At 40.9% G+C, this 23,257-nt stretch overlaps 1 protein-coding gene across 1 annotated transcript in view; it reads right to left on the bottom strand.

Moving 5' to 3' along the window:
- The window catches only part of prdm16 (PR domain containing 16), a 760,985-nt gene that overhangs the window by 74,038 nt on the left and 663,690 nt on the right, over nucleotides 1-23,257 (bottom strand). Inside the window, exons 4-9 of the mRNA XM_063033179.1 lie at nucleotides 21,628-21,730; nucleotides 19,072-19,270; nucleotides 16,890-17,049; nucleotides 11,511-11,664; nucleotides 3,066-3,101; nucleotides 602-1,985 (exon numbers count right to left, since the gene is read on the bottom strand). Coding sequence (XP_062889249.1) covers nucleotides 602-1,985; nucleotides 3,066-3,101; nucleotides 11,511-11,664; nucleotides 16,890-17,049; nucleotides 19,072-19,270; nucleotides 21,628-21,730 — 2,036 coding nt within the window. The remainder of the gene's footprint in view (nucleotides 1-601; nucleotides 1,986-3,065; nucleotides 3,102-11,510; nucleotides 11,665-16,889; nucleotides 17,050-19,071; nucleotides 19,271-21,627; nucleotides 21,731-23,257) is intronic.

Below are 23,257 nucleotides of genomic sequence, written 5' to 3'. Positions count from 1 at the left end.
GTGCCCAAGTTGCATATTGGAGTATCTGAGGCACATGATATTCAAAATCATTACAGGGCTCATTAGTTTTGACATTTTTCTCCAGTTTTCAAATTGGAAAACAAGCAAGCATCGTTGGCATTATCTTTGAGCAACATTTCCCAATGTGGGGTCCATGAACCCCTTGCTTATTGGTCAGTGGCATAAACAAAGTTGGGAACCGCTGAATTAGTGGACTCTCCAGCATTATCACAGAGAAGTGGTTGTTAAGTTCTGTGACAACCTATCTAACTGTGAGTAAGATGGCATCCAATATATTCCTAACTGCTTGCCTGCTTTCCTGCCCACTCCTCCTCACATCTAAGCGAGGATATAGGAAGGAGAGGGGTGGAGCAAATTTGTGAGGGGAAAATGGGCAGCCATGGAATTTTTCCCAGATTAAGGAAACGAAGGGAGAAAACCAGAGGTTGTGTCATGTCTCAAAAGTAATGTACAACTGAAGAAAAAAAAATCTACAAACACTTCATGAAATATTTTTTGTCTTAATGAAACAACTCAAGTGGAAACCATGGTAGTATCCTTTGAAATAGGGCATAATGTGTACTATAGGATCTACGAATACCTGTAGATAGGATCCATGAAAAAGGGTGATGGCTTTGCATAATGAAAAGCCTGCTGGTGCTGCACCTTGGGTAGCTCGTCAGTGATCACCATTTTGCGTTCACCAAAAACGTGGTTCTTCCTGGGCTCTCCCGGGCCATTTTGACTGACCCGGCTGCGACTACTTATGCTCAGGTCCAGTGGCTGCTCCTCTCCCGAAAGCGTAGACACCATGAGCTTGGAAGAAGGAAGAGGCTTCACTTCTTTCCGTTTCGTAGTGAGGTCAAAGGGCGACTCTGAGCTTGCACTCCCACTTTTCTGGTGCTCCCTGGGTGACTTTGGCTCATTTTTTACCAATAGATTGGGGTTGAGGTTTCGGTCCGTGAAAGGGTACATGGAATGTGGGAAGTTTGGGAAGAGCTGGAATGGAAACATAGAGTGGTACGGAAGCGATCCCATTTTCTTTTCTTGCATTCCCATAAAACCAGTGCCAAAGTACTTTTCCGCAATGGAAGCAATAGCTTTAATGGAATCATTAGTAGCACTAGTTGGAAGGCTCTGGTCATCTGGAGGAGGGAAAAAGGAATGTTGGGATGGAAGATACTGTGTCCGTTCATCAAATTCGTTGTTCGAGTTCACGGAGACTGAAGTGATTTTATCAGTTCCTTTGGCTGACAAATTGGCTTTTTCCTTCTTTTTATCTCCATCACTCTCCACATCACTGTCCAAATCAGACCCAGTACCTGTGGTCGTTTCTAGGTCAGTCCCACTTGTTGTGTTGATGTCTTCAAAGTCACTGCCTTCCGATAAGTCAGTGTTTTTTACTTTGTTTTTCTCGGTGAAACAGTTTTCAGATCGAACGTTATTTTTTCCTTCTAAAGGGGTATCTTTGTCATTGAATGTTGACACCAGGGAAGATGCTTGTGATACTGAGGGAGTTCCCATGGGGCTCTGGACACGTCCATCAATGTCATGATTTAAGCAGCCTTTCAACAACGCATTGCTTGGTAATACAGGAGCTCTGGGATACAACGAATGGGGGAAAAGGCCCGGAAATCCTGGCGCTAGAGCTGGAAAGGTGGCTGTTGGTGAGAAGGGCAATCCTGCTGGGTGTTGGCGTGAGGGAAAATACTCATTAAACCCCAGGGGTGTATGGTTAAGAGAGGATGTAGGCTTTGATTTGTCCAGCATGGCACTGGGAGTGAGAGGCAGACCTTGAGGAAACATTGAACTGGGATTATAATGGTTCTTGCCCTCACAAAACCTACGGTGCTTGTTCAATGAGGAGGTTGTGCTGAACATCTGTCCACAGTCTTTGCACTTTATCTGTGTCCGACAATCGGCATGCATTCTTTTGTGTCGACAGAGGTTGGAGAACTGAGTGTACGATTTGTGACAGACCTCACCTGTAATTAAATAAAAAGGAGATATGTAGCATAATTGTTTTCATTCACAATTCTAATAACAAGGGCACATGAGAACAAGAGACTGAGGTATTAATTGTCACCTACTCAAGCCACATGCCTCGGTAGGAATTTGGTCAGGACACACACCCAAATAATTGTGATAAATGCCGTTGAATTCCTCCAAGGAAGCACACATCATAATTGAAGATAAGCTGAAAGGTCACTTGCCGCTACGGATCTCTCCAACTGATCATAAGCCACAACTGCAGGTTTTAAGTTTGTATTTAAATAATGCATTTTTGCTCATATAGAAATGTGAATAACGATTGGAGGAAAAAAAGTGAAATCTTGTGCATTTTGGGCTGCTTCCCACAAAGTGCAAAGGAGACCTTTAATGTGTAGGAAAATCAGGGGATTGGTTTGTTAATACATTAAAATTCATTTGGAGCATCCCAATGAAAAGGAGGGGGAAAAAGACTTGGCCTGCTGGAGGCTCGGCTGTATTCACAAAGGTAGTCCCAGAAAAAGACAGAGTACAAGGGAAAAAATTATCTATTAAAGTTCTTCCTAACATATTGTTACATTACTTTCTAGATTTATTTTAGTTATTAATTACAAATGAATTCTAAAGGACTAATTTTCCTATGAATGTTTAATACATTGGTTGTTGAGTCCCTATTTGTCTGTACGGTTTCACCGACTACAATAGTGCCTAGAGGAAGGATAATGCTGTCTTTCACCACTCCCTTTGTCTTTTCCTGACCTCAGAACGTAAAATAGTGCACAAAGGAATACAACAGAAGCAAATTAACTAATGTCAAAATGATTACTTAATGAAATTCTTCTAAACTAGGCACACAAAAATGTACAAGGAGGAGCAGGGCAGTCTCACATCTTCAAATCAGAATTATTACTTGTTCTCTGAGGGCAATGGACAATAACTACCTTCATTTATAAGAAAACCTAAATAAAGAAATGACCAGGCTTTAAAAAATGAGATGAAGTACTTAGTGATAACACTGGTTATGGGTGACAATGTACTCCTGCACTTCAACAGCTATACAAAAAAAGATTTCTTACCATCACTCTGTGTCCATGCTTGTCCCTGCCTCCTATCTGTCAATATTATACAGATAAATAAAATTACAATATAATCAAACCAATTCTAAATCCTCTCATACTAACTTATACTAAGCACTGTCACAGTAAAAGACTTGCAGCTGTACAATGGGATATATCTATCATCCCATCCCACATCCACCTCACTCCCTCTTCAATGGGATTACAACTGTCATTGGCCACCCAATTAGTTGACTACAGGATGCTTCCCTGCATGATGGGACTGCTTTCAATTGGGATTTTCCTTTCTTCTTTTCCATCTTTTACCCTCCTTTCCAAAGATAAAGGTGCACAATCTCTGTAGCTGAATGATTGGTGTACTTACAAGCTCGAATAATATTTCTGAGATATAAAAGGAATCCTCTAAATCTATCCAACATTCCACTGCTAAAGTTAAAGAACAAAAATTTAAGAGCAGCAACCTTTTTGACTAATGAATGGAATCATAGAAAATCATAGCACATAAAAATGTTAGATGGCCTATCCTTTCCCTGATCCATATAATGGTCCACAACCTTGTCAATTACAGCATATTTAGTGATATGTAAGTAATTTTTAAATGCAATGAAAACTTTCCTGAGAATGAGTTGCAAGCGTGCATTGCACTCCAGATGGAAATATTTCTCCTCCAAATCCTTATCATAAGTATGCCCTATTATTGAACTAGGTGAATTAAGTTTTGTTTTGCCTGGACTCCTTATAGTATTATGCTTAAACCAATTCTCCTCAGTCTTGCCTGTTCTTAGCCCAATCCTTCTGTAGAACTAAAATTCTCAATTCTAGGCAATATCCTCAGGAATCTCCTTAGGACTCTCCCCATTGCAGTGCAATCACATATTTCCTATAACTTGGTGACTGGAATGAAACATGAACTCTTAAGCCTAACGTATTGTGTATCTCAAGCATTAAATCTCTTGTTTTATGTTCTATGTTAAGGAAAGTATTACTTATGATACTTTCCAAATTTATCTATTTATTGTCAGGGATTTTTTTTTTACATACCCTCCAAATCAATGGGATCTCTTAAAACAGCAGGGTAGATCGATCGGGTGAAAAGTATGCCAGAAGTTATACTCAATGAATCTATCAAAATTCCCCCATTTACAATGCACTCCTTGTCATGTTTCTTGTCTCTACAAATAGATTACCTTACACTTCTCCAGAATGAATTTTATTTTCCATTTCCCTGTCCAGCAGTGATGTAAAGGAACAATTGTGTAAACTTGCCTTTCCAGTGTGCAGTGTCCTTAATGGATGGAAAATAGATGGGACTGGCTATGGAAATTCTAACAACTTCTTTGAATCTAAGTGATTATTAATGTGTAAGAAGTTTTTCTAATCTACTTACTCCATTTTTCATTAGTAGAGAATATTCCCAAAGTCTAATCCAATTGTAATAACATCTATTACAATCTGTATTTTATGTAATAAAATGGCTCAAAGATGGCCATTGTTGATTTGCCATGGTAAATTGGATGCTGTTATCATAAGTCAAGGAACATAACTAGAAGCAGGAGTAAAAAACATGGCCACTCCCCAGTGTTCCTCATGTAGCATGGAGAAAGAATTTCCACATGGCATTACTTCTGTTGTCTTGTCAGCTTGCTTTTTTTAACCTTCATTTCAATAAAGCTTAACATTCCACTTGTTTTCCTAGCAATTATTTCTGCATAATAATGTTCTGCTTTTCATAAACCAGCCCACCAAAACTCCTTAATTAATCAATGTCTACTATTTCTTTACCATTTAAAAATATTCTGAGTTTCTATTCTGTCCTGTCAAAGTGAATTATCTCCCATTTCCATGATACTAGTTTAACTTGACAATTTTCCTTTGCAGGCTCAATTTCTAGCCTAGATTCACGTCATCAATAACTTGGAGATATTGCATTCTGATTGGTGTTCCCAATCTTTTTTAATGCCATGGAACCCTACCATTAACCAAGGGATCCATGGACCCAGGTTGGGAACACTTGATCTAAGCCATTAAAATGGATTGTACATTACACAGGACTCACTTCTGATTTTATTTCAGATGGACAACCCTCTAGAATATCATATCCAACCTGAAAAATGCATTCTAATTTTTTTTGTACTCTTTGTTTTCTGTCCTATAGCACTTACTTATTCAATTAGCTCAAGAGGTCTTACATTTTAATGTGACACCCTTTCAAGTGGTACTTTTTAAAATGCCTTTTGAAAATCTAGATATGCTACATCTACTGGTTCTCCTTTATATAATCATTTTACATTGACAAAAAATCCACAGACATGTCAAACATGATTTCCCTTTCAATAAAGCTTGTTAAACTTTGCATGCTTTGTTGAGATTGACTTGTTTGATTTGAGCATCATTGACTTTTACGTTGCTGTCCATAAAAGCAGCACTAAGTTTTAGAACAATGTGCAGAGAAGGAAAGTGAATCTATGAAATATTACTTCATAGATTTCCATAGTTGTGTGTTTTGATGTGCTATTATACATCTAACATTTGGTTGTTATTTGGTGTCAACTTTTCTCCCCAGTATAAATGGACATGCACACATTCTTTGTATAAACTGATTACTTTGATTGCATAATCTGGACAATTTACACAACCAATTTTCATTCAAATACTTTTGAAAAACTCTGTAGGGTTATCTACTAGTTAAACAAAAATATGCCCATTACAGCTGATGAACAGTATTGATGTACTCAAGCTAAATTAGATACAGTGCATGTGCTGTGATTGCACAAATCAATGATAGCTGAAAGATTTATAGCTTTATATAGAAAAATCAACTTTGAGCTCGAGGATTTGTGAGAAGTGAAGCCTTCAAATTAAAGCAAAGGGTTTTTTTTCATCTTGTCTACTGTACAAATTTTAGTTATTAGGGGAGAAATAATGGATACAAATCATTTCAGGCAGGATTTGAGCTACTTGTGGGACTGAAGAATAATGGTAATCGGCTTGCTGAAACTCCCAAAACAGTGAAGTCAGGATGGTTGAGTAACCTGTCAGCTTACCAATTGTTGTGGAAAACCACACTGACTTTCAAGAAAATACATTACAAAATCCCTTATAAATGTGAACTTACTAATTTATAAAGGGAAAAGATGCACAAAAACGTGAGAACCGGAAGTTCAGCTGCACAGATCAGAGTTACAAGCAAATGTTATGAGATTGATATAATTCATTTAGAAAGATATACCTCAATGGATGAACTTTGAGATAATCCTCCACTAGTACTCAGCCTTACGGTCCCTTCTAGCCAATGGGAGTAAAAGTAGTTCTGTGTGCTAAGACTTCAATCAAACAGAAAATACGGCAGCCGATACTTGACTGCCCATTTGAGGTACTATGGGAAGTCAGTTTTCCTTGTAATATTTATCATTACGAACTAAAGGCTTAAAAGGGAAAACCTGAAATAAGAACTATGCTCTTTGCTCTGTTCTGAATTTATGGAAATCCCTTGACCTGTGGTGTGCTTTCCAGCTGCTTCATCCATTAAGAGTCATCCAATTAGTGCTTTCAAATTAGAGTCATCAGTTCATAGGTAGTCACAGGAATATAACGACAAAGTCAGAAATATCTTCATTTTGAGAGATATGGTCTTTGTCTGGTGGAAAATGCTATTTGTTGCTTGAGAGATTTCCTTTTGGCCATTCAGGGTGGATGGATGTTGTACTTTCTGAGCTCACACATGCTCCTCCCGGTCACTACTGACAACAAATACGCCCAGCAACACAATTCAATGGCACTGCCGAGGCCCACAATTAGTCCTTCAAAAGGTAATTTCAGGTATTACTCACTTGGCTTGGGTAAACACAGTAAAGCTAGCAGTGACCTCTCAGCTTATCATTCCTACTGAGTCTCATTCTCATAGTTATTTATCAAAGCTTCAGGCCTTAATTGGTGACTTGTTTCAATTAATATCAACCCAATCTAGTTAATAATATAACTAACCATATTAAAACACTTGATGAATACATTTCACAGAGAAAACAAGTTTTAAAAAGACATAATTAAGACTTTCTAGAATTCAGTTAAATTTCCTACTAGTATGGAAGTTGGGTGATGATTTATAGGTTTCAGCTATTCATAAGTAGTTTGCACAGAATCACATACTGAACTTACAGTCAGCTCTATACTTATGCTGCACGATGAGGTTGGGTTGGGTATGGGAATGGCAATGAAGGAACACTACTGGGCCAAAACAAATGGTGTTTGGGTATTCCAGCTTAGGAATGTGTGATCAAATGTTTCATCACTTCAGTTCAAAGTAAATTTATTATCAAAATACATATATGTCACCATATACAACCCAGAGATTCATTGTCTTGTGGGCATACTCAATAAATCTATAGCATAATAACCATCAAAGACTACACCCCCAGAACTGAGCAGTAGTGCAGGCCAGTCAGACAACTAAATGGGAAGGCTATTCCAAGAGGGGAAAAAAAAATCTGTGAAATTTATGTTTCGAACTATTTGAATTTATTGATCCAAAATGGCAACAATAAAATAGAAGTGAAATGTGGTTGTGCACATTTCAGACTGAGGTACCTGCAAAAAGAACCTTTGAGATGTGATCTCTCACTCTTAGCAGAGATTTCAATGCCTGGGAATAATGATAAATAAGTATACTTTCTGTAATTTGAGCAATATTTTCTTTGAGTAGGTGACACTTCAGTTTAAAATCAGATCAGGAGGCATCACTGGCAGTACCCCAATGAATGGAAAGGGAGCCTGAAAGCTTTTACAGAAACACGACAGATTATTATTGGAAGTGTGATTTGTAAGTATGTCAATATTTGTCAGGTCTCCCACACATAAAGGTTTGAAAATCCTGGTATTGAAAAACAGTTTATGTGTGAATTTACAGAATTTGTGGGTATCTGTGTTTACATAGGTTTACGTCTCTCAAAAAAAAAATCCCAGAGTTGAATGAAAAGAAAACAGAGGTTAGGAATAAACAAGTCAATTTCAGGTTGGGAGGATGCGACCAGTGGATCCCTGAACTTCATAGTCTATATCAATCATTAAAGACAATGCAGCATCCACAGAGGGGAATAAATAGTCGATGTATCAGGCCGAGACGATTCATCAGGACTGGAAAGGAAGGGTGCAGAAGCCAAAGTGAGAAGGTGGGGCGGGGAAAGAGGACAAGTTGGCAGGTGATAGGTGAAACCCGGTGAGGGGGCTGGTGTGTGGGTGGGGGAGGGTGATGAAGTAAGAAGCTGGGAGGCAATAGATGGAAGAGGTAAACAGTTGGAGTAGAAGGAATTGGATAGGAGAGAACAGAGGACTAGGGAAGAACAGGAAGGAGGAGAGGTACCAGAGAGAGGTGATGGGCAGCTGAGGAGAAGAGAAGGGCTGAGAAGGGAGCCAGAGTGGGGAGTGGAAAAAGAGAGATGGAAGAGAGGGGAGAAATTACCAGATGATAGAGAAATCAACGATCATGCCTTCAGTTTGGAGGACACCCAAGTGGAATATGAGATGAATGATCTCAAATATATCAGTGATTTGTATGAGTGAAGCAAATGGAATAAACCCAGATTTGCTGATGATAGAAAGTGTATTGGCAATAGAGATGTGAGCTCATCCACTTTTGTAGAAGAAAAGAATTACAAGAGTATTTTTTAAGTGGCATGATAAATGTTGGTGTTCACAGGGAGTTGGGTGTGCATGTAATTTAATATTAACATGCAGGAACAGCAATCAAATTAGCAAGGCAAATGGTATGCTGGAATTAACTGTGAGAGGATTTGAGTACAAGAGGACTTGAGAAATCGAGACTGCAGGAGACTGCACCTGAAGCGTTATTTATATGTCCCATTTCCTATCCAAAGAAGTATACACTTGCATTAAATGGAATGCAGTAGAGATTCACCAGATTGGTTCCAAGAATGAGAAAATTATCCCAGCAGGAGAAATTAAGCAGACTGGGCCTACACTCTCCAGAGTTCAGAAGAATGAGAGGAGGCCTCATTGATGTCGCCAAATTGTTAGAAGGCTTGAAGGTTTGGCAGGATAAATTCAGATATAATGGTGTCAAGAGCTACTTTAAACTAGGGGGTCTGCTGTTCAGAACGGAGATGAGAAGAATTTCCTCCACCCAGTGGTGGTGAACCTTTGCAATTAGTTACCCAGCATGGTTGTGGAGGCTCAGTTACTAACCATATATAAGACAGAGATGGTTAGGTTTCTGCTAGTAAGGTAATCAATGTACGTGGGTTAGTATAGGAAAGAAGTAATGAGGTCAAAAATCAGCAATGATTTTATTGTACAGTAGAGCGGGCGTAACAGGTAAAATAGCCTGCTGCTGCATTTGTTTCCATATTCTTACAAGAAAATAAGAATATAAGAAGCACGATCAAGAACAGAATAGTTCCCTTAAGTCTATTCTCCTATTAAATATCTGATCTCAACTTCAGCAATTAACCTGTTTTTCATAAATCTAGTTTCCCTCATAGATCAAAATATATCTCTGCCTTAATCATGTCCAGTGATTCAGTCTCTCCAATTCTCTAGGTTAGAGAATTTTAGAAAATAAATCTTCTCCTCTTTTCATTTAGGATACCTTCTTGATTTATAGTCAATGAAGTACATGAATTGTGATCTTAACTGAAAGGAGGAGAAGATTATTTATCTAAAATGAATATTTATGGTCATTTTCATCAAAATGATTATCATCATTTCAGGTCCCTTAGCTCTTAAAGCAGCTCAGCAGGTTTTCCGGTCTCTTACTTATCCCCCAAATGAACAAAAGCTTGGCTGGTTGAGTTCTATGTTACCAGCTGCGTGGGAGACGATGAATTGTTCAGGATGGGTTCTCAGTGACTGAGAAGGAAGAAAGATTCCCTAGGAATTGGAATCCAAACTTCAGCCAAGTATTTTAAATTCACGTCCCCATGGAAGAGTTTGATGGTTTACAGACCAACACAATTGACTGAACTACTTCCCAGTAGCAGCCAGAAGTGTGAAGACTCCACCCACGTATGTAAGTCCAGTAACTTCTTGGCCATGAACATAATGGAAAATCTAGTAGATTTTACTATTCCTCCCCCCACCCCCCCCCCCCACCACCCTTGGAGAAAGAAAAGGTAGGACTTCAGTTGGCAGTGGTGAAATTTAAATTTGAGAGGGTGAAATCAAACATTAAGTCAAAGGAAGAGCTCCATTTGACAGCGTTAAATTCTCGTTGCTGCAGAAGTAGTTGACATTTGCTTTTTTTTTACCTTCTTGACTTGGGAGGAAGTATGCTCATGCCAATAACATCAGGCTCTGTGTGGTTGAAATGAAAAATGACAGCTTCTATATATTTAGTTCAATTGTGCAGAGCACTTCACATCCCGAAGGTCACTCTCCCAGGAGGGTGCAACCAACACAAATACAAATGCTCAAACTTGCAAAATTTTTCACTATGTGTTCAGGCTGTCCCTGATGTAGCAGTTTCTCACTGTAAATGATCACTTTGACTACTGGAATTAGTCATCAAATTTTCAACGACATGATGAGTAACAACTTGCCACTGTTGAAGTACATGGCAAAATCCTATGGAAACTTTTTCAAACAATCTTATCACCGAGAACTAATGGCTTTTAGATGGCAGACAGACCAGTTATCAGAAAATCCATTTAATTTCCAATTTGTAATGGCTAGAGCAGAAATCTGAGCAAAATAAAAAGAGTTTGTAAGGTCAACTCTCTGTAAATAATGAGTTATGTGTAATGGTTGGCTGGCACTAGATCAGAGTGTGATGGACCACATTGATTTCAAGAATGTGATTCAACCACACGTTTCAAAGAAGAACTTTTCTGAGTGGTTAACGTGATTATATGTGAAAGAAAGTTAAAGCTATATTCAGAAATTTTTGAATTGGCCTTAATGCCAATTTGACCAAATAACCAAGCCTTTGGCCTTTTTCCTGTCCTGGACAATAATTCATGAACTGGTGAGTGCAAAGATGTGTGAAGTGATTGAAGGTCACCTGAGTGAAGACCACCATCTTTGTGGGACCCCAATATGAGGTAAAACTTTTGGGGGGGGAAAAATTGCCTGGAGGAAGAGGCTTGGGGCTTGTGTGGGAGGTGGGGGGGGGGGGTGCAGGAAGCGTAGAATTGTTGGGAAGACAACTATCAGGAGACAGATACATTATAGGTAGTTTGCAAAATTTACCAGAGCAAAAATCTGAAAGAATTTTAAGGGGTAATGAAGGAGAAAGTTGGCAAGGCTTCTGAAATAATGGAGATCATGAAAACCCGGTGCTGACAGCTATGTTAATAAGGGAAGAGTGTCCTCTGAAAAGAGAAAAACTGTTGGACTGCACTATGCACTTCAACTCAGCTGAGGAAAATGATTAGATTTTGGAAAACACAGGACACCTCCCATTACATAGTAAGTTAAGACAGTTCGATAACTCACAGGTGAAAGGCTTAACACTGCTGTGTATGTGCTTGTGCTGTTTTAGTCCAGATGACGTGGCAAAGGTTTTTCCACAATCAGGGCACGCGTGCGCCCGGGCTCCCACATGCTGAGACCTGATGTGCCGCTGCAGGTTGCTTGGATCGGTGAAGACCTGATGGACAGGAAGGAGAGAAAGCAAAAAACAGAGGAAGTCATTGGAAACTTGCGCACGTGGAGGGTTCGATCATCTGCTTTGGAGATCTCTTTTAGACAGCTATCATTATCACAACGGAGGCTTAAATGAATCAAGGGCAAAAATATGTGGCACTTTGGGAAGGAGTAGGAAAGTGAGACAAACTGGTGCCACTTTATCAAGCCGACAAGGACATGGGGATGCTGTAAGATTCCACGTTATATCAGCATCGGGATAAAATCTGCAAAGTTTTGCTAGAGTTGATGGGTTGTTTTGTGTAAGTTATTTTAAGTCAAATTGAGTATTTTACTTTGGGACCTCAGTCCAGGAGAAAAGGTAGTAGATTTCCACTCATTTACTGCCCGGTATGATTTAATACTTATGTGGCTCTGTCATATAGATCTTTGTCTGCTGGATCAGCAGGAGTCAGGGTGACAGCAATTTTTCCAGTATGGTCCTGTTCCTTTTAAAACATACTGCAAGACAGCTCATTGCTGCAGATTTTGGGAACTCCAATGGATAACCTAAATAGATCACCTGTCAGTGGAAATTCCCTGAGCATCAGGGGATCTATAATTACCAGTCAATGTGCAGAGGGATGACAAATATTGAAGCTTTATTGATATATTACCGATGCTTCATTATCCCTGTGATTAGCTAGAATCACTCTTAATTAATGAGAGGCATTGCAAGCACATTCTGAACCTCAGATAATAACTCCAGGGATATCAGAAGTCCCTAGATTCCCATTGTGTAACACCTTAAAAACTGCACAAGACTTATAATGATTCTCACCACAATAACAACTTGTAATAATATAATCCATTATATAGAGCAAACTATTTCAAGGCACTAACCACTTTCAATATCACTGAAGAGGGCCAATCATTTAGGACCAACTGTTTCAAAGAAAAAATGTCTTAGAAGAGAAAAGAAAGGTAGAGAAGTAGAGGGATTTGGGAAGGAAATTCCAAAATCTAATGCCAAGACAGCTGAAATCATGGCTGCCAGTGGAAGACTGATTAAAACCGGAGATGTATAAGAGGCCAGAATGGGAAGAAGCCAGAAATCTCAAAACATTGTAGAACTGGAAGAGGTTATTTAGCATGTGAGGCACAGGGCCACAGAAGAAATTGAAAACAAGGATAAGAATTATAAAGCTGAGAGGCTATCTGACCTGCCGTCAATGTAACTTAGCAAGCACTATGTTAATGAAACAGTTTGAATTTTGATACCGTCAGCAGAACTTTGGAAGAATACTAGTTTAGATTGGGTGGGAGATTGCAGGCTGGCCTGGCGCGCATTGGAATAATCAAGTCTAGAGGAAATAAGGACATGGAAAAAAATCTGCAGCAGATTAAATGAGGCGGAGTAACAGCCAGCAATGTTCTGAGAAGTGGAAATGGTCAACTTTGGTGGTGATGCAAACATGTTGCCAGAAGGTCACCTTAGAGTCAGCATAATATCAAGGTCGTGAACACTGCCTCGTACTCAGATATTTGCCAGGGTTGATGATTATCAGCAAATGTAGTCTGCGGCAGGGAACAAAGGCAATGGCTTCAGTCTTCCCCAATATTTATTGAAAGGAAATTTGAGTGTCTCTGATATTGAGTGTCAGACAAGAAGTGCGATAAATCTGACAACAAAGGGGTCAAAAAGTGTTAATGATAAAGTCGTGCTGCACAGAAATGGACCCTTGCTCCCACCACGTGCGTGCCAAACTTTACGCCCATTTAGACTATAATGTGGAAGCTGATGTGCTTCTGGATGGTCCCACTGATGGTCAACATGTAAATAAGAGATGGACAGGATGTACAATAGATCCTCACAACATCCTGGAGCCAAGAGTTCATGAGTGACAAACAAAACAAAGGTGGTTGTCTGGCTGCATTTAAGAATGGGACAAAGCAAAGTTCATAAATTGCACTCTTTAGAATGAGAGACAGCTCAGAATAACATGGCTACAAATAAACATAACTGCAAAATGCCACAAGAATCTAGTGAAAGTTGCCTGACATGTTGTTTTTGATTAATTGAAGTAAAGATGAGTTGGAAGGGAGACTTATTAAACTTCCTTCATGCAGTCACTTGGTGGCCCAGCTGCTGTGACCGTGGACATGGCAATTTACAGTACAAAATGTTACGAAAAGAAGGTTGACCCAAATCTTCAAGAACTGGTGGCTAATCATATGAACAGAGCACAATGCAAGCTCTAAGTTACCATTTAATTTATGGACAGACAAATAATATGTGTGTGTGTGCAAAGCAGAAAGCATTCTGCATCCAGAATGGCCATTAACGTGGGAAAGTATTTGCATAGTATAACAATGCCCCGACAAAAAAACCTTTAGGGAAAACAGAAACTGGGGTTGAGAAATAGTTGTAAACCCAAGAGGTTCTGCCAATGTTGGAAATCTTCAACAACCAGACTAAAAATACGGGATAAACTCAGGGTGTCAGATGGCATCTACAGAAGAATGAAAAGTTGATGTTGCGGGCCTAGACCCTTCATTAGCGTGGTAAGGAAGGCAGCAATAGCCAGAATAAGAAGGTCGTTGGAGAGGAAGGAGTACAAGCTGACAGTTATTAGGTGAGACCAGGTGAGGGGAAAGATTGGACTGAAACTAGAAGCTGAAAAACTTCACCTGCGAGTCTGTCAGGGTCATCTGCTGTATCTGGTGCTCCCTGTGCAGCCTTCTCTACATCAGGGAGACCTGACACAAGTTGGGGGATTGTTTTGTTGAGCACCTTCGCTCTGTCCACTATAAAAGGCAGGATCTCCTAGTAACCATACATTTCAATTCGACTTCCCATTCCCATTCAGATATGTCTGTCCATGGCCTCCTCTACTGCCTTAATGAAACCACACTCAGGTTGGTGGAACAGCGCCTTACCGTTTATTCTTTCTGGGTAGCCTCAAATCTGACGGCATGTTTCCAGCTTGCAGTAATCACTCCTCCTTTCCCCCAATCTGGTTAGCCTCTCATCCCTTCTCTTCCCCTCATCTGCTCATCACCTCCCTCTGGTGTCCTTCCTTCTTCCCTTTCTTCCATGGTCTATTGTTGTCTTCTTCTTATTTAACCCTTTACCTCTTCCACCTTTCACCTTCCAGTTTCTGACTTTATTACCCCCTTCCCCCACACACTCACCTTTTCCCTCACTTCACTATCATCATCACTTGTTGTGCTGTATGACATAGATGAATTTTTCAACAGAAGTTGCTTGCCATTGCCTTCTTCTGGGCAGTGTCTTTACAAAATGGATGAGCCCAGTCTTTATCAATACTCTTCAGAGATTGTCTACCTGGTGTCAGTGGTTGCCTAACCAAGACTTGTGATGTGCACTAGTTTGTCCCTCACCTGATCTCACTTATTATCTGCCAACTTGTACTCCTTCCCCTCCCTCCACTTTCTTATTCTTCCTTTCCATCCCTGATGAAGGGTCTTGACTCGAAACATTGGCTGTTAATTCTTCTCCACAGAAGCTGCCTGATTTGCTGAGTTCTTCCACCATTTTGTGTACGTGTGTCTCAAGAAACAGTTGTAGACCCGGGTTTAAAAATGCTACCTAACAATTGTCCCTTCCTTAAAATTGCATAGAAGCTCTACCATTACTGAAACTCCAGTGACTGGAATGATAATTATATTGCTACTTTTGCACTCTTACATTTCAAAGTTTCTGATTTGTGGCACAGTGCCTTAGGATGTCCCGAGTTTTGGGTGGTACAATAAATCCCCAGTTCCTTTTCCTCATGAGTGACATGAAGTGCTGTTGCATTGGAGCAGATTATTGAGTGGTACTAAGTCAAATGATTCTTGAACAAGTCACTGTATGTGGACCCACCTAAGGTAACAAAGAACTCCCACCCCATTATTAAACAGAAAAACACCACTATCTAAAACCCTGCTCGTCATACCATCTGATAAAATTGCACTTCTGTTTGAGACATCAGAAACTCAAACAGCAGAATGAGACTGCTTTGTTTTTTTTAAAATTCCAGAGGTGGCTTTCAGTTTTTTGTTTGCACCTGAATGCCTTCTATTCACATTCACCTTGGCAGCTACCCAGATCATGCATCTTGAAGCCTACCTGACGTACTTGGTATTTTTGGACGTTTGTTTCAGAATTATTTAAATATCTCCAAATTGTGGTAGATGTTGTCTGGAAATCAGTTTTGATATCACTGATTTAAGTGAGTTCCAAACTAAGTGTAATTTTTAAGTCATTGCCATAATAACTTAACTCAGCAACTGATAAGTGCTACCACAAACAAGTGCCCTAATGCTGTAGTTAATTCAGATATGGGCACAACTTCTAAAAACACTGTCATCAGTAAAAGGCATTGGCTGTAATGTTCCAGTACATTTCATTGGTAGAGTACAGCGTTTGCCATTGCATTTTCAATAGATCAAAGGACAGAACTTAAAAACATATTTTCCCAAAACTATCCAAACTACAGGGCCCATAATCTGAACTATGCAGTACAATTGAAGTCTGATTGATCACAGGGTCAAAGTGAATATAAAACATAACTTTTGCCAGATTATTACTATTGAATACACTTGTCGGTTTGGATTTCAAAACTTTATACAGGAAAAATAATAAAAGGTGACGCTCATAACAATCTCCTTCAAGAGGACCACAACTTTGTAGTTGGGTTTGGAGGCTTGCGTGCCTCAGTGACCTGGAGAGCTATGTTGGTTGGAGTCAGGGCTTTATCCTTTGGCTCTTGGTCGGGTCACCCCTGTCAAGCAGGTCAAAGGGTAGAGGTCAGACTAAGAGTGGTCCACCGTTCCTCCAGGTTCAGGGGTTCAGCTCAGAGCTAACAACTCTGACTGGTCAAACAAAGTTGTTACGGAAACAGCAAGGAAGAATCCTTCTGCATCTGAGTGTGATAGCGTTCCTGAGTCTCTATCTGGGACTTGCATGACTGACAGTAGTGAAAACCGAGAGCAGGCTACTGATGAAGGAAGCTCTGAACACTGCCAGAGGTGGAGAACCTTCAAAGTTGCCCTAAACGCCCATGGCATAACGAGCAGCAAGTAAGTGAGTCATAACAACCTGAATACAAGTTAATACATATCTCCGTTAATTTGAGCTCCATTAAGCAGAACATCCAGTTCCATTATGCCACTCAAGTCCTCTGTGTAAAGGCTCTTAACAATATAAGCAATGAGACAATAAAAAGTTTTGGATCTTCTTACCTTCAACCTTACCTTATCACAATTTTCACATTCAAAGCGTTTTCCGCTGTCATGTGACATTTGATGGCGAATCAGATTGGACTTCCAATTGAAGGCCTTTGGACATTGATCACACTTATATTCACGTTCCTCGCTGTGAATTATCATGTGTTGCTCTAGGCTGCGCAGATGGGGAGAAAAATGAGAGAGGGATCCGTTAACCTTATGGTGCGTCTCAATGTGAGATAGCACATTTTATTTATCTTAAAAAAATGAAGTGCACTTCAAGTCCCTGCTAACCCATCTGGTACCTGCATCACTCTTTGTGGGTCAGAGAACCAGAGGATGCCCAGGTTCAAACACAGATGTGTCACTCTTGTTTGATAAGTAGTTGTGAAGATGCCGTGAGCTACAAATTCTCCAGCACCAGCTGCAAAGTGTGTGCTTGTTGTGGGGCCGGACCAGCCTAATGAGGCAACCCTTAACCAGTGAAGGTATCAAGGGATTATGTGTGGTTGAACACCGTAGAAATGAATATCATTCAATCATTCAGTGGTAGTGGGGGAGGGATTAACATATGAGGACAAAAATAGAGGAACCAAAAAGATGTATCAAACCAGAGATCAACATTAGGGGGAAAAAATTCAGAAAGTCTACAGCAAAAAAAAAGTAGCAAGTTTAGAGTCAAATATTTACCAAATAAGGAGGGATTTTACCGAGCCGGTACTACAATCAGCAGCTAACAGACTGGGAATTCCAGTCTGAGAACAATCCATTTGCAAGTGAGTTGCAGGGTGCATTTACAAACGACAGTATCATTCACTTCAATAATATATTCTCATTATTAACTATTATAGCTGAACAGACTTTCAGGAAATGACTGTAAGTGCATTTGTAGCTTCTATAAACACTACCCATTTACAAATGACTTCCCTCCCACTACCCCTCCCCCCCAAATCCACTTGAAAGAGAATGGCAAACAAACTTCATCTTGGTAAATTACTGGAAGTTTCAGCAGGGAGGGACTGAGCCTTTTCAAATTAATCCCAACGGTATGGATAAACCATAATTAATGCATGTTTAATAGAACTTAACTCAACTAATGAATGAGTAGTTTGCATTCAAATTGTACTGAGTGATAAGGACTTTGTTCACCTCAAACATTCTGAACCTTGGCGTTTTTAACTATAAAAATTCCTTTCGACCCTGTTGAATTTGGAACTGAATGTTAACATCAGTGCTAAATTAGCACTGTGTGGAATAGGGTACAAAACCTTTGAATAGACAGACATACTGAGAACTGATTAGCCTATAATAAATTAAAATGTCACACACCTTCCTAATCCATTATTTCTTACAAGTAATTGACCAATCAGGCAGTAAAATGATATCTATAAGTAATTGAAGTTAAAGCACAGAGGTGTGTCAAAGGTACACAAGTTCAAATTCTAAGTGAAGTCTCTGCCAGAAATAGAAGCATTGGAAGTAAGAAGCCTGGGATTATTCAGGGAACATTTGAGTTCCTCGTTAGGGAGCTGGTATGGCATTTCAACATGGATGGGTTTAGGAACGCACAGAACTATATTACCAATATAGTGACTCTTTTCATGTACCGATACACCACACTACCAGGCCCTTCCGGCCTAATGAGTCCGCGCCCCCCAATTGCACCCATGTGACTAATTAACCTACTAACCCGCACGTCTTAGGAATGCAGGAGGAAACCCAGCCGGTTAAGGGGAGAACTCCTTACAGACAGTGGCGGAACTGAACCCGTAGTGGCATTACGCTAACTACCATGCTACCGTGTCGCCCAGTTGTAATGTTAAGCACATTTTTTTTTGTAAATTCTCTCTTTACTGGTAGCAAGGTTATCTTTCTTCTTTACGGGCCTGCTGCTGAAGAAAAACACCTCAAGTTTTCAACTACAAACCCAATAATATTATTCAGGCAAATAAAAAAAGAAAATGGAGACAGATTGGCTCAAAAAATCCTGAATACCGCCAATCTTACATAAGAGAAAAGTCCCCGCCCTAAGTATCCACCTGTTAGAGCAGCTGAAGGAACTTTTGTCCTTGGCGTAGTTACAGCTGCTCTGTGCATAGTGCAACAAATGACAGCATTCGTGGCACTGGCGGGGAAGGGGTTAAATACCTTCTCCAGCCCTGTTTCCATCCCGGGCTGAGGTTGGGCTTGAACATACCTGTATTCATTGGGGAATATACGGTCACAGTCCTTGCACTCGTGGAGCTGCCCGTCATCCAGCTGACCCTGCTTGTAGTCTTCGCTGATGGTGGTGAAGATAGCATTGACGTTGTTGCAAGCGTACGCCTGGTGCCGCCGCAGTGCCACCTTCGAGCGGAACAGCTCGTCACAGTCTCCGCAGCGGTACCTCTGCTCCTCTGCGAGGGCCACCGGCCGTAGGGATCAAGCAGGCGGGAGGAAAAAAAATTAAATAAAGTGAGTCAAAGTGTTTAGCTGGGAGCCAGTTAAAACCATGCAGAAAACTATTCAGGCCGATTACAACGTGGATCCGTACTGTACAATCATAAATTATTGCAGCCCAAGTTCAAACACATTAAATAAAGGGAGCAGCTATTACTGAACTTATGAGGAAGCATCCTGATCCCTGTGCCAAGTCAAACAATTCCCTGGATGCTGTAAATTTTCCAGAATAACAACTGGTGTGAAGGGGTCAAGTCTGCCCCAGCTCTGCCCTCACACTTCATGATTCAACAGTAGTCTTATCCCCTTTTACTGCAGCCTTTGTCCCTCCCCCACTATACCCTCTAAGTCTTTGCCAGAGTATCCTCCACTCTTCTCAACAGCACTTGGGACAAAAGAGGAATGTGAGTAAAAAAAATAAATCAGACCCTAATGGGATTTAAAAAAAAAGGAGCCAAAGAGAGCAGAGTTATGTGTTCTTTGTACACTAATCTATGAAGCCGTCTCCTCCAGAGACAGGACACTGAGCGGGTTATTCAAACTTCACTTGCTGCCTGTTCACAGGCTCTATTTCTCTACTCTTTCTACTGTCAAATCTTTTACTGAAGCTTTTTTTTTCCGAAGTCCTGATGTTCTCCCTTCCTGAGCTGACTGCTGACCGTGTCAATGGTCAATGGCATGGCGTGAGCCCTGACGGTGTGCGATAGGCGCTACAGCCAGGGTTAAGATCAAGACCACTCCTCATAATGACCAGCGTTCAGGGTGCCCACGTTGAACTGATGTTGACGTTCTCTCTGACCCAACCCCCCAACTCCTCCTCTTGCCTCCCCCATCTGACGTCAACAGGATCAGCATAGACCGAAGGGATTCTTGGGTTCGATTCCTGCCAGCGTCTATAAAGAGCTTCTATGTTCTCCCTCCCACTGCATGGGTTTCCCTTGGGTGCTCTACTTTGCCTCCTTCATTATGTACAGTGCAGGTTAGAGTTAATGAGCCGTGGACATGCTATGTTGGCACCGGAAACGTGGCGACACTTGTGGGCTGCCTTCGGCACAAACCTTGCTGATTTGAACGACACGAGCAACACAGTTCACTGTATGTGTTGATGTACTGTACATGTGACAAATAAAGCTAATCTTATCCGTATGCAGCAATACAAATGAAATGCATCTACCCTCAAATACGGGAGGGAGTTGGGGTGGGGTGAACTCCTCAAAGTAAAATCTGGCTCAGCTGGACAATCAATAAGGCGTTCAGGAAATGAGACCCTAAACGGTAAGGAAATGAAGTACTGCATGCCCCTATGCCATAATAGAAAGCCTCAGTACAAAAATTACTTCCTTGGCTGAATGAGGTTTGGAAAATCTTGTGGTGCTGCGGGCCTGCCTTCAGACCTGGACTGTGCTGAATTTACATCATTAAATCAAAATCAGGATGTGGGAGAGGAGAAAATTGAAAGGAGCAAAAAAGAAGCTAAAAATAAACCGGAGTGAAATCCCTCACAGTGAGGTGACCACTGTTGAGCTTTCAGCTTCACCAGGTATGTACTGGATTTGCCGGCAATGCACCAAGGCAGGTCAGGAAATGGGGAAATGGATGGCAGAAGCCTCTGAGGGAAAGGAAGACATCTCTGCAAGTTCTCAGAGGATGGCCAGACCATCAGTTTGGGGCTCTGGGACTCAGAAACCACAGGGTGGGCTTTAGTTCAAAGCTGGACATGGAGATTTGATATCACTTGGAGAGTCACTGCACCACCTCAGCACAGCGAATTGAAGAGGTGCCTTAATGTTTCACCGTGGTCAGGTGACAGTAAGTAAAGACAGCTTCGGGCTGGGGTCGAAGCGCTCGGCAGAGATGGTGCTCAGTGCTCGGTGTCGGAGGGCTGGTCGGAGGCTCAAAGTTTTCGGACGGACTCTGAAGTCGGCTGTGGTCGGATGCTTCCAGGGTGCTGCATCGGCAAGTTTGCGGCGCTGGAGGTTCATGGCAGGGAGAGTTTTTCTTCCTTCTACCGTCTGCGTGAGATGATGGGGCTATCGGGACTTTAAGAATTTTTTTACCATGCCCATGGTCTGCTCTTTATCAAATTACGGTATTGCTTTGCACTGTTGTAACTATATGTTATAATTATGTGGTTTTTGTCAGTTTAGTCTTGGTCTGTCTTGTGTTTCTGTGATATCATACTGGAGGAACATTGTATAATTTCTTAATGCATGCATTACTAAATGACAACAAACGAGGACTGAGTGTCCTCATAATCTAATCTAATCTAATTCATACTAAATAAAACCCATTTGACACTTTGAATCAGTCTTACCATCTAGGTTTGGTGGCATTGTCCCATCAGGATAGACGCCGTCCTTCATAAAAACAAGAAGTTCATCACCCGATTTAATCTCTTTAATTACTTTATAGTAAATCTAGAAACAAGATTAAAAATCAAGTTAATCTAAGATGCTGAATTTATGAAGAATCTGTCAAAATGCACAGTATATAGAGTAAATAGTGATTTAGCTCGTAACTGAATAAAGAGGCGATTAGTGGTGAATAACTTCACTAATCTACCCCTGCTAGGACCCAAAACTGCAACTTCTGCTTCCAAGGCTGGAAAGTGAACCTTAGCTCTGAATATCATTCCGAGTCAGTTGTTCACCGTTGAGTTTGAACCCAATGTGGCAGAGTCTTATATTTCTACTGAAATCTTCACATGCAGAAAGATTGAAGGAAGACTGCGGTCCGAAATAAAAACTATTCTCGATGGCTTATGTAAGATTGTTTGGGACAATGTTTATTCCAAAGATTTAAGAGCAAGTATTGAGTTGTCGTCCAGAAAATGTTAATCAGCTCTCAGCTAGATGCTTGACTTCCAGTTGTCATTTTGTAACAAGGGGGTTCTCCATCCACCACTGGTGACTAAGATATTTAATTTATGGGCCAGTTAGCGTAGCGGTTAGAGCAAACACCCCAGCGATCACCAATCAGGACTCGATTCCCACCGCAGTCTGTAAAGAGCTTTTACTTTCTCCAGTGGGTTTCCTCCAGGTGCTCCAGTTTCTTCACACACTCCAAAGACGTTAGAGTTATTGAGTTGTGGGGATGTTATGTTGGTGGCAGAAGCGTGGCGTCACTCGCAGGCTGCCCAGCACAATCCTCACTGATTTAATTTGACACAAGTGGCACATTTCATTGTATGTGTTGATGTACACGTGACAGGTAAAGCTAATCTCTAAGTTAAGTCAAAGAGTCCTTTGTCACAATCACCATGCTAAAAAAATCCAAAATGGCCGTACTAACACAGACCTCCAAGAGGACCACAACCTTACCGTGGGGTTTGGAGGTCTGCATGCCTTAATGACCCGGAGAGCTATGTCAGCTGGAGTCAGAGCCTTGTGCTTTAGCTCTTGGCAGGTTCACCCATGCCAAACAGGTCAAAGGGTAGAGGCCAGACTAAGTGTGGTTCACCAGCCCTCCAGGTTCGGGGGTTCAGCTCAGTGCTAACAACCCTGACATGTCAAAAAAACAATTGTTACGGAAACAGCAATGAAGAATCCTTCTGTACAGATGGAGATTTAGGACCTTCATTACTGCCCTAAACACCAGTGGCGTAATGGGCGGTAAGTAAGTCAATAACACAGACCCCCGAAAGGACTAACATGACAAACACAGATACTAAAGCCTCTGTTCAATTATTAACTGCTTCTTGCACTTTGGCTAAATGCAGCACAGTTTCCCTGAAGAAGACACAAAAATGCTTTATAATGCCACATTTCAAAGCCACCGAGGAATAAATTTCTAATTGATAGACCAATCAAAAAAAGAAAAATATTCTGAGCACTCAATCTCTGGTGACGGGTAAGTAGACAGTTATCATGTATCCATCCATCTACAAGTTTACAGTCTTGGTCTGAACGCGCTTCAAAATGTTCCACTGTGGAGGTTTCATTGCA

The sequence above is a fragment of the Mobula hypostoma genome, chromosome 25, assembly GCF_963921235.1.
Source record: "Mobula hypostoma chromosome 25, sMobHyp1.1, whole genome shotgun sequence".
Classification (NCBI taxonomy): domain Eukaryota; kingdom Metazoa; phylum Chordata; class Chondrichthyes; order Myliobatiformes; family Myliobatidae; genus Mobula; species Mobula hypostoma.
This window is presented reverse-complemented; position numbering and strand designations above follow the sequence as displayed.